Source organism: Hyla sarda, chromosome 5 (assembly GCF_029499605.1).
Source record: "Hyla sarda isolate aHylSar1 chromosome 5, aHylSar1.hap1, whole genome shotgun sequence".
NCBI classification, from domain to species: domain Eukaryota; kingdom Metazoa; phylum Chordata; class Amphibia; order Anura; family Hylidae; genus Hyla; species Hyla sarda.
Genome location: NC_079193.1, coordinates 6,890,469 through 6,902,193, shown reverse-complemented (window position 1 = coordinate 6,902,193; position 11,725 = coordinate 6,890,469). Strand labels below are relative to the sequence as shown.

Below are 11,725 nucleotides of genomic sequence, written 5' to 3'. Positions count from 1 at the left end.
CTGCCTCCCCGTTTCCCCCATAGAACTGTATTGGGACGGGGAGGAGACGGGGCGTCACCATCGACCTCTAGGTCGACGCTACGCGCCTTCAGTGCTCACTAGGAGCGCTAATAGCGGCGCCCCGTTAGGGAGATCGAGGGGGGTCCCAGCGGTCGGACCCCCGCGATCAAACACTTACGGCCCAGTGTTGGATAGGAAGTGTCTCCATCGTTCTGTTAGGGAAGTGTTTCCCAACCAGGGTGCCTCCAGCGGTTTCAAAACTACAACTCCCAGCATGCCCGGACAGCCTTCGGCTGTCCGGGCATGCTGGGAGTTGTAGTTTTGAAACCGCTGGAGGCACCCTGGTTGGGAAACACTTATCTAGACGAATGTGCCCAAACCTGTGGCTGTCTGTGCATGCTGGGAGTTGTAGTTTCACAACGGCTGGAGGCACCCTGGTTGTGTCAGAGTTTGTTGTGTCCAGATGGATTCATTATCTTCCATGACTGGATCCATTGTTCGTCCTCCAGCTGCGAGAGTCTTCACGAATCTCCTGTCGCCTGCGATCTGTTTTCGTTATTCTGAAGGTATTTGTGTCTTTACGATACTTCGATGACCTCACGGTCAAAACACCGACCGAGCTGGAAAGTCTCCGGATCAGTCTACGCACTTTGTCCGGCTGATCTTTCGAAGGCCACCACCATGTTCCAGAACAATACATTTGTGGGCGTTCGGGCTGACGGTTTCCTCCATTGCGCCAATTCCCTCAAATTCCACATTTTCCTTCAATGACCCATTCTGGCAAAATGGAAGCGGGGGAACCGGACCATCCCTCTTCCTCCGTCAGCTTTGTCCATTAGTGTTGGCTCCTTCTATCCGACCCTTACTTCACGTCTCTGTCTGGGAAACGCAGGGTTTTCAGAGACTGGAGCAGCTCCCGGCACAGAACGCTGCAGCGCCCCCACAGGGGAGATCAGGTATTACAAGGTTTTTTATAGATGATATGGGCTGTCCATGTAACACTGGATGTGCAGGGTCCTCCACAGTGGGGGGCGCTCTTGTAGCTCTTCTGCATCCCCTAAGCAATTGCCTAGTTAACCCCTTATATTGTTATATATGTGATAACCGACGATATCTATGGTAACGGTGATTATTGGATGTGGACGGGCGACATTGATTATGTTCATTTTTGTATAATGTAATTAGTCTATGGCGGTGATCCCCAACCTGTGGCTCTCCAGCTGTTTGTAATAATAGTTTTGCAACAGCCGAAGAGCCACAGGTTGCATTACAAAGAAAAATCCAGTACCCGTAAGGAAAAGTCTGTAGCTTAGCTGCCCCCCTATATGAGGAGATTCCGATGGTACAGTCCATCCCAACGCTTCACTGTGTATGAGGAGGGGGACTGGACCGGTTCATATGACACGGCACCAAGGGGAGTTACTACACTTCAGCGTTCCTGAGGCAGGATGCCTACGGCGAACTGCATTGTGGGTCGTGTAGTGTGCGGAGTGCGGGCGGAAGCGAGGCTGAGAGCAACCAGAACTCCATCTCCCAGCATGCCGCGCTCAGTGCTCCGGTAATGGGCTTCCCCCTACCGGTTTACGCTTCCTTTGTCTTTTTTGCCCGGCGCCGCGGCTCATCCTCCTCGGAGGCGTCATGGCGACCGGGAACTCCTCACAGGTACCGAGCGCCTGACGTTGTGGTGTGAATGGAGCCAGAGTCATGTATGTAGTATGTCTGGCGTCACACGTGACCTACCAGAGAGACCCCCCCCCCCCAGAGCAATGTCTTCTACAGATCCACCATAACAGTGTCATCTACTGATCCCCCCCCATAACAGTGTCATCTACTGATCCCCCATAACAGTGTCATCTACTGATCCCCCCCCATAACAGTGTCATCTACAGATCCCCCATAACAGTGTGTAATCTACAGATCCCCCATAACAGTGTCATTTACAGATCCCCCATAACAGTGTCATCTACAGATCCCCCATAACAGTGTGTCATCTACTGATCCCCCATAACAGTGTGTCATCTACTGATCCCCCCCCATAACAGTGTGTCATCTACAGATCCCCCATAACTGTGTCATTTACAGATCCCCCATAACAGTGTCATTTACAGATCCCCCATAACAGTGTGTAATCTACTGATCCCCCATAACAGTGTGTCATCTACAGATCCCCCATAACAGTGTCATCTACAGATCCCCCATAACAGTGTCATCTACAGATCCCCCATAACAGTGTGTCATCTACAGATCCCCATAACAGTGTGTCCGCTATAGATCCCCCCATAACAGTGTCATCTACAGATCCCCCATAACAGTGTGTCATCTACAGATCCCCCATAACAGTGTCATTTACAGATCCCCCATAACAGTGTGTAATCTACTGATCCCCCATAACAGTGTGTCATCTACAGATCCCCCATAACAGTGTCATCTACAGATCCCCCATAACAGTGTCATCTACAGATCCCCCATAACAGTGTGTCATCTACAGATCCCCATAACAGTGTGTCCGCTATAGATCCCCCCCATAACAGTGTCATCTACAGATCCCCCATAACAGTGTGTCATCTACACATCCCCCATAACAGTGTCATCTACAGATCCCCCATAACAGTGTGTCATCTACACATCCCCCATAACAGTGTCATCTACAGATCCCCCCCCATAACAGTGTGTCATCTACAGATCCCCCATAACAGTGTCATCTACAGATCCCCCATAACAGTGTGTCATCTACAGATCCCCCATAACAGTGTCATCTACAGATCCCCCATAACAGTGTGTCATCTACAGATCCCCATAACAGTGTGTCCGCTATAGATCCCCCCATAACAGTGTCATCTACAGATCCCCCATAACAGTGTGTCATCTACAGATCCCCCATAACAGTGTGTCATCTACAGATCCCCCATAACAGTGTCATCTACAGATCCCCCATAACAGTGTGTCATCTACAGATCCCCCATAACAGTGTCATCTACAGATCCCCCCCATAACAGTGTGTCATCTACACATCCCCCATAACAGTGTCATCTACAGATCCCCCATAACAGTGTCATCTACTGATCCCCCCATAACAGTGTCATCTACTGATCCCCCCTTAACAGTGTCATCTACAGATCCCCCATAACAGTGTCATCTACAGATCCCCATAACAGTGTCATCTACAGATCCCCATAACAGTGTGTCCGCTATAGATCCCCCATAACAGTGTCATCTACAGATCCCCCATAACAGTGTCATCTACAGATCCCCATAACAGTGTGTCCGCTATAGATCCCCCATAACAGTGTGCCTTCTACTGATCCCCCCATAACAGTGTCATCTACAGATCCCCCATAACAGTGTCATCTACAGATCCCCCATAACAGTGTGTCCGCTATAGATCCCCATAACAGTGTCATCTACAGATCCCCCATAAGTGTGTCCTCTATAGATCCCCATAACAGTGTCATCTACAGATCCCCCATAAGTGTGTCCTCTATAGATCCCCCATAACAGTGTCATCTACAGATCCCCCATAACAGTGTCATCTACAGATCCCCATAACAGTGTGTCCGCTATAGATCCCCCATAAGTGTCTCATCTACAGATCCCCCCATAACAGTGTGTCCTCTACAGATCCCCCCATAACAGTGTGTCCTCTACAGACCCCCCCCCCATAACAGTGTGTCATCTACACATCCCCCATAACAGTGTCATCTACAGATCCCCCATAACAGTGTCATCTACAGATCCCCATAACAGTGTGTCCTCTACAGATCCCCCATAACAGTGTGTCCTCTACAGATCCCCCCATAACAGTGTTCTCTACAGATCCCCCATAAGTGTCCTCTACAGATACCCCCATAACAGTGTCCTCTACAGATCCCCCCATAACAGTGTCATCTACAGATTCCCCATAACAGTGTGTCATCTACAGATCCCCCATAACAGTGTCTCATCTACAGATCCCCCCCATAACAGTGTGTCATCTACAGATCCCCCCCATAACAGTGTGTCATCTACAGATCCCCCCATAACAGTGTGTCATCTACAGATCCCCCCATAACAGTGTCATCTACAGATCCCCCATAAGTGTCATCTACAGATCCCCCCCATAACAGTGTCTCATCTACAGATCCTCCATAACAGTGTCATCTACAGATCGCGCCCCCCCATAACTGTGTCATCTACAGATCCCCCATAACAGTGTGTCATCTACAGATCCCCCATAACAGTGTCATCTACAGATCCCCCATAAGTGTCATCTACAGATCCCCCCCATAACAGTGTCTCATCTACAGATCCCCCATAACAGTGTCATCTACAGATCCCCCCATAAGTGTCATCAACAGATTCCCCATAACAGTGTCATCTACAGATCCCCCCATATGACTAGTCCTCAGGCTGTAGTACATAGAGTCCTTACACTGTCTGCTGTGGTCATGGGCGCCACCTCCTGGTGATGGTCACTTTGCCGACCTGTTATAAACTTATGATTTATGCCCCGCCCTTCTCTCCAGGCTTCGCCCACATTTGGTGATGTCGCCGTCTGTTTCCCTTGGAGCGAGTGGAGGCGCCTGAGCCCGTCCCAGAGGGATCTCTATAAGTCGGCCATGGCAGAGAACGATGAGTCGGCCTTCTCCTTAGGTAAAGGCGCTCTGATTCGGGTGACATATGGGGGTTTGTGGTGGTGGTGGTGGGGGGGGGGCAGTAGGGTAACAATCTAGATGACCCTCTAGAACTGTGTTTCCCGAGCCTGCTGGGAGTTGTAGTTTTGCAACAGCTGGAGGCACCCCGGTTAGGAAACACTGCTCTAGAACCTTCACCGTCCTTGTCTCAGATGCCATCTTGTTTCATTTACAGATTATGAGGAACAAGGTCCAGAGATTGTGTTAAAAATTGAAGATGAGGAACCTTTGTCTGTAGCTTCTCCTGGAGATGAGATCCAAGGTAAGACAGGACTTACCTCAGGGGATCACATTGTGTGATTGACATTTGGTGACTCCTCTTATTTCTATTGTGTAGTGGAGACCCTGAAGATAGAAGATGGAGAAACCCGCCAGGTTCAGAGGATCGGTGAAGATCTACAGGAGGATTGCCCCGATCCCGTCCACCTCATAGAAGTAGAACCGGAGCACCAGATCCGGTTACCTGACCGTACAGAAACATCTGAGGAGAAGACTCACATCTGCAGCCGCTGCGGTAAAGGCTTCAGCTGCTACGAGGCCGTGGAGGAACACCGGGAATTATGCGAAGAACATCACCAAGATGTCACCAGACGCCTAAGGGCCCGACAGGAGCAGAGAACGCTGCGCTGCCCCCAGTGTAATAAGAGCTTTGCCGCGCGTTCCGCTCTCCGTAAACACCAGAAGACACATTCTGGGGAGAAACCCTATAAGTGCTCTGACTGTCCCAAGACCTTCAGCCAGAGGTCTTCTTTAACAAAGCACCGAAGAAGTCACACCGGGGAGAGGCCTTATTCCTGCTTGGTCTGCTCGAAGGGTTTTATCCAGAATTCGGACTTGGTAAAACACCTGCGCATCCACACGGGGGAGAGGCCGTATCAGTGCTCCACCTGCCACAAGAGCTTCGCAGAAAGTTCTGCCCTGATAAAACACAAGAGAACGCACGTTACGGATCGTCCTCAGAGCCAAAAGAAACAGGCGGAGACGCCGGCGGGGTCAGCGGGCAAAACCCGTGGTGCAGGGAGTGGAGCGGCCGAGACGGTGTACAAATGTGCGGAGTGCGGGAAGACGTGCAGGCAGTGGACCTCGTTCGTCAGACATCAAATGATGCACTCCAGCGAGAGGCCCCATAAGTGCGCCCAGTGCGACAAGAGCTTCATCCAGAAGTCCGACCTGGCCAAGCACCTGAGGACTCACTCTGGGGACCGGCCGCACCGCTGCACACTGTGCAATAAAGGCTTCATCCAGAAGTCCGACTTGGTCAAACATCACCGGACGCACACCGGGGAGAGGCCGTACCCCTGCGCCCACTGTCAGAAAACATTTGCCGAAAGATCTGCCTTAGCCAAACACCTGAGGACGCACACGGGGGAGAAACCCTACAGGTGCACAGCCTGCGGGAGGAGCTTTACTCAAAAGTCTTATCTCATACTGCACCAAAGAATCCACTCTGGAGAACGTCCCTACAGCTGCCCTCAGTGTGAACAGATGTTTATACAGAAGTCAGATCTGGTGAAGCATCAAGTAGTCCACCGGGGGCAGCAGGGTTCATCTACCGGCCCTCCAGAAGAAGGTGGGGACCTCCAGAAACACAACCAGTCACACAATGGACACAGTCTCCTCCGATGCACCGAGTGCGACAAGGACTTTACTGTGAAGTCAGATCTGATGAAACATGTCAGGACCCACCACAGAGAGAAGCCCAACCACTGCGCCCTGTGCCCCAAGAGCTTCAGCCAGAAGTCTGACCTCCTCAAACATTGTAGGACCCACACAGGAGAGCGGCCGTACACCTGTCAGGATTGTAACAAGACCTTCGCCGAGAAATCGGCTCTAATGAAGCACGGCCGAATTCACACGGGAGAGAAGCCACACAAATGTGGTGTGTGTGAGAAAGCGTTCATCCAGAGGTCGGCCCTGACCAAGCACATGAGGAGTCACACGGGAGAGAGGCCGTACGCCTGTGCTCAGTGCGGGAAAAGCTTCATCCAGAACTCAGACTTAGTCAAACACCAAAGAATCCACACCGGAGAGAAACCCTATCACTGCACCGAATGTAACAAGAGCTTCACCGAAGGGTCTTCTCTGGTGAAACATCGGAGAACTCACACAGGAAAGAGACCCTATAAGTGTCAGCACTGTGACAAGACCTTCACACAAAGCTCCGACCTGATCAAACATGGTTTGGTTCACATTGTAGACGAACCACCGACCGCCACCGCTTTTAACGAGATCGTCATTGTAGACCCGGAGGATCTGAAGAGTGAGACAGTGGAGGAGGGGTCCCCATATCGATGCGGAGAATGCACCAGTGTGTTCCTTAGCCGGCCCGCTTTTAGGAAGCACCTGAGAAAGCACCATATGGAAAAATGCTACCCCTGCAGTGTGTGTCCCCGGAGCTTCATCCAGACCTCTGACTTAGTGAAACATATGCGAACCCATACAGGAGAACGGCCATTTCATTGCACACAGTGTGGAAAAGGCTTCATTCAGAATTCGGATCTGGTGAAACACCAAAGAACCCACACGGGGGAGCGTCCGTTCAGATGTGACGTGTGTGACCGAGGCTTCGTCCAGAAATCTGCACTGAATAAACACATGAGGACCCACACGGGAGAGAAGCCCTACAGCTGTGAGCACTGCGGGAAGAGTTTTATCCAGAACTCAGATCTGGTAAAGCATCAGAGGATTCACACGGGTGAGAAGCCATACCAGTGCCCAGAATGTGCCAAGTCCTTCACCGAGGGCTCGTCCCTGATCAAGCACCGCCGGATCCACAGTAGACTGCAGCCCTACTCTTGCAAACAGTGCGGAAAAAGCTTCAGCCAGAGCTCCAACCTCCTGAAACACATAAGGAGGCACAATGAGGAGAAACCGAGCCTGGCTGACGCTGTTCAGGAATGTGCAGTAGTCATCACCTCAGATGACCTCAACCATGTGAACGAGGAAAAAAATCACAAAAGTGGAAGGATCTATTCTTGTGGTGTCTGCGGAAACAGCTTCTCCCACAAGTCGGTGCTCGTGAAACATTTACGTATCCACACGGGAGAGCGGCCATACAAGTGTAACCTGTGCATCCGTAGCTTCATCCAAAAATCCGATCTGGTGAAGCATTACCGTACACACACCGGAGAGAGGCCGTACCGCTGCCAGGAATGTGGCAGGGACTTTGTTGAACAGTCAGCTTTGTCTAAACACCAGAGAACGCACCGCAGAACCCTCCAACCCACAGAAGAGGACAACAACGTGTCCCAGGGTTCGGTAGAACCAGAGCACCAAATCACCTATTGGGGGGAATCGGAGGACAACCCTGGGAGTTTGATACCAAAGTTCCACGTCATTAAACAAGAAGATCATCTCCGGGTCATTCGGCCATCAGGAGGTTCTAAAAGTTTCTCCACTTTGCTTAAACACAGGAGAAAGATGACGAAGACGCCGTCCTACTCCTGTCCAGAGTGCGGGAAGACCTTCAGCCACCGCACCGTGTTCTTATCCCACCGGAGAACTCACGCAGAACAGACCCATACCTGCAATGTTTGTGGCAAACAAGTCAGTCAAAGATCAGCCCTGGTGAAACACATGAGGCGACACACCGGTGAGAAACCCTACGCCTGTCCCACGTGTGCAAAATCTTTTATTCAGAACTCAGACCTGGTGAAACACGTAAGAATCCACACAGGAGAGAAACCGTACAAGTGCGACCTCTGTGACAAGTGCTTCATCGACCGATCGGCGACGGTGAAACATATGAGGACTCACACCGGGGAGAGGCCCTACCAGTGCCAGGAGTGCCAGCGGGGATTCGTGCAAAAGTCCGACCTGGTAAAGCATATGAGAATTCACACAGGAGAGAAGCCCTATCCGTGCTCCTCGTGTGACAAGAAGTTCAGCTCCCGCGCCGCCTCGTTCAGACACCAGCGGATGTGCGCCGGAGAAACATCCTACCAGGACCCCGATCTCTTTTACCCCACCTGGGAGGAGCAGCCTTCTCCTGATCCCTTCCAAAGAGAAGCTTCTAGATCAGTGATGAGGGCGTCCGAAGTGGTCATGTGACCCCAGACTCGGTGACTGACATGTGAATAATAAACCTAAGCTGTAAATGTTGTAGATTCCGCCTATAAAATAAAGGTTGATTTAAATTTTGAAAGTAAAAAAAAAAAAAATTCTACGCTAAAATCTAAGCGTCGTAAGATCAGCACGTATCGGGATAGATGGTGGCTGGAGTTAAGGGGGTACTCCACTACTACAAAACATTATACAGGATAGAGCAGTGTTTCCCAACTAGGGTGCCTCCAGCTGTTGCAAAACTACAACTCCCAGCACGCCCGGACAGGCTGTCCGGGCATGCTGGGGGGTTGTAGTTTTGCTGATATAATTGGGGATGTGGAATATATCAGGTTGATACAGAACCCTCCCTGGTACTTCTCCTATATCTGTCTGCTCTTCCATAACAGGAAAATGCTTTTCTTCTCTGGTGCAGAGGCGATGCTGATCCCCCTGATGTGCTGAGGGCTGGGACGCCTCCTCGCTCCCCCTCCCCTCTCTGCTTGATTGACAGTTGACTGGAAGCAGACCCTTGTTTCCAGATCTCGTTCCTGCGCTGTGCATACAATTGTACACAGGGGTGAGACTTGGAAACAGAGCTCGGCTTCCTGCTGTCTGTCAATCAAGCAGGGGAGGGGGAGCGACGAGGCATCCAGCTCTCTGCTTTCTGACAATGTGAGTAGTTTAGGAGGTGAATGGCAGCTGATGATTCCTTAAAGGGGTACTCCACTCCCCTGGTGTTCGGAACATTTTGTTCCGAACACTGGGTGTGGGCGGCGGGGGTGGTGACGTCACGCCCCTTCATTGCAAGTCTAGGGGAGGGGGCTTGACAGCCCTCCCATAGAGTTGCATTGAGGGGGTGTGGTGTGATGTCACGACCCCCGCACCCAGCGTTCTAAACGAACACCCGGTGCTGCACATAGACATCTTATCCCCTATAGGGGATAAGATGTCTAGGGGTGGAGTACCCCTTTAAAGTTTGGGCCTCTATGTCCACTCTACAGAAAAGCTCGGTGTTAGACATTACATTGCTCACCCTTCATCACTAATGGCCGACAGGAGAACCGCCCAGCCGCTGTTACCCCTCAGGAGGTGACGCCTCACTAGTGCCCCTAGCAGTCAGCCGTCCAGGTGGTGGGGAGGAGACACTGGATGTCTTTTCTTAGTCCTGTACCCCCAAGGGGTCTCACCGAGGAGAGGTGCACCCACCTGAGCCCCCCACCTGAGCCCCCCACCCTCTTAGTGTTTGCATTCTTTTCCGTCCCTGTCCTCCCTTGATGTTCTTTTTCCAGGTCGGTCCACAGCATTCTTGCGATCCCTGGAATCCGGGGTGGAGGCATTAACTATAGGCTTTAGGTTCTGCGGCCCATTCCCTCACCCCGCAGGTCCCGTGCTATAGTCTGCTGTACTAAAACCCTGCTGGGACCCCAGCATTAGGAAAGAGGCCCAACCTTTCTCCTCATGCCACCGCCTCCCGAGCTGCTCCATGCTGGACCTACTCTTCTTTGCCTCCTGAGTGGGCACTTTAAGGGGTTATCCAGAAATAGAAAATCAGAGCTAATTTCTTCCAAAAATAGCGCCGCCCTTGTCCTCAGGTTGTGTGTGGTATTACAACTTTTCTCGATTCACTTCAATGGAACTGACCTGCAATACCACACACAACCTAAAGACATGGGGGGGGGGCGCTGTTTTTAGAAGAAATTAGCTCTGGTTTCTATTCCTGCACAACCCCCTGCTGCCCCCTCATTTCTACTATGTCTGAAGGGATGAAGGCTCCCACCTAAGTTACCTTTGTCTGTGATGGAGGTCACCACAGGGGTTATACGGGAATAGAAAAACAGAGCTAATTTCTTTCAAAACAGTTTTACATCTGTCCCCAGGTTGTGTGTGGTATTACAACTTGACCCCATTTACTTCAATGGGACTGAGCTGCAGGACCGCACCCAACCTGGAGACAGACATGGAGCAGTTCTTGAAAGAAATGAGCTTTTTTTTTCTATTCCTGGATAACCCCTTTAATTTTGGTCTCTCTGAGCCAACTGCTCCCTTTCCTCTAGTAAACCCACAACTCGGACATGATAGTTCGATCCTGGATTCTGAGTCTTGAAGAGAGACTAAAGACCTTCTATACGAGTGTTTCCCAACCAGGGTGCCTCCAGCTGTTGCAAAAAAACAACTCCCAGCATGTTCGGACTGACTAGAAACAAGGCAATGGGAAACACATAGAGTGCTGGAAACAACTGCACAAGCATACACTATAATCCACACCATACTGCAAAAGTCATCAATCTACAAAGCAGTGTTTCATAATAAGTGTGCCTCCAGCTGTTGCAAAACTACAACTCCCAGCATGCCCGGACAGCTGTTGGCTGGAAGTTGTAGTTTTGCCATAGCTTGAGGCACCCTGGTTGGGAAACACTGCTTTATAGATTGGTGACTTTTGCAGTATGGTGCGGATTGTAGCATATGCTCTGTGCAGTTGCATTCTTTTTGTGTTTCCTAGTGCCTTGTTTCTAGTCAGTTCTGAAATTCTGGGAGTTGTATTTTTGCAACAGCTGGAGGCACACTGATCATGACCACTAGTTTATAGATTGCTGACTTTTGAAGTATGGTGCGGATTATAGTGTATGCTCTGTGCTGCTGTTTCCAGCATTCTGAGTGTGTTTCCTAGTGTCTTGTTTCTAGAACATGCTGGGAGTTGTAGTTTAGCAAAAGCTGGAGGCACCCTGGTTGGAAAACACTGCTCTAGACACACTCCCAACGCCTTTAGCAACCACTCCGAATGTGACCAGATGGAAATGGCCGGACATAAAAGGCTCCACCAGCCGAGGCGTCATGGTACTTTATATCCCTTCTTGCCCAATTTAGAGACCAAATGGTCTATTTCCATTTCTTTAGCTCCTCACGTATAGACTGAATCCACTATGTTCCTATTAGCAGATGCAGCCACAGGACATTGCTACGTGAGGCTTAAACAGAGCTGAATCCACTTCCTGTTAAATGGACGCTGTCAC

The 11,725-nt window shown here is 50.7% G+C and overlaps 1 protein-coding gene across 2 annotated transcripts; it reads left to right on the top strand.

The window, feature by feature from the left end:
* The first annotated feature begins 402 nt into the window (after positions 1 to 402).
* Positions 403 to 8,806, top strand: LOC130272841 (zinc finger protein Xfin-like). 2 transcript variants are annotated; one of them, XM_056518792.1, is made up of 4 exons: positions 403 to 1,662; positions 4,503 to 4,629; positions 4,846 to 4,932; positions 5,008 to 8,806. In XM_056518792.1, the coding sequence occupies exons 1-4, from the start codon at positions 1,639 to 1,641 to the stop codon at positions 8,718 to 8,720; spliced, it is 3,951 nt and encodes a 1,316-aa protein (XP_056374767.1). In that variant the 5' UTR covers positions 403 to 1,638; the 3' UTR covers positions 8,721 to 8,806. The 2 variants fall into 2 exon arrangements, with proteins under 2 accessions (XP_056374767.1, XP_056374768.1); XM_056518793.1 differs by having other exon boundaries at positions 403 to 1,706.
* The last annotated feature ends 2,919 nt before the right edge of the window (positions 8,807 to 11,725 follow it).

Coding starts and splice junctions, on each gene's coding strand:
- LOC130272841 (XM_056518792.1), top strand. CDS start 1,639: ATGGCGACCGGGAACTCCTCACAG. Junction 1,663..4,502: donor CGACCGGGAACTCCTCACAG/GTACCGAGCGCC, acceptor CCTTCTCTCCAG/GCTTCGCCCACATTTGGTGA. Junction 4,933..5,007: donor TCCTGGAGATGAGATCCAAG/GTAAGACAGGAC, acceptor TCTATTGTGTAG/TGGAGACCCTGAAGATAGAA.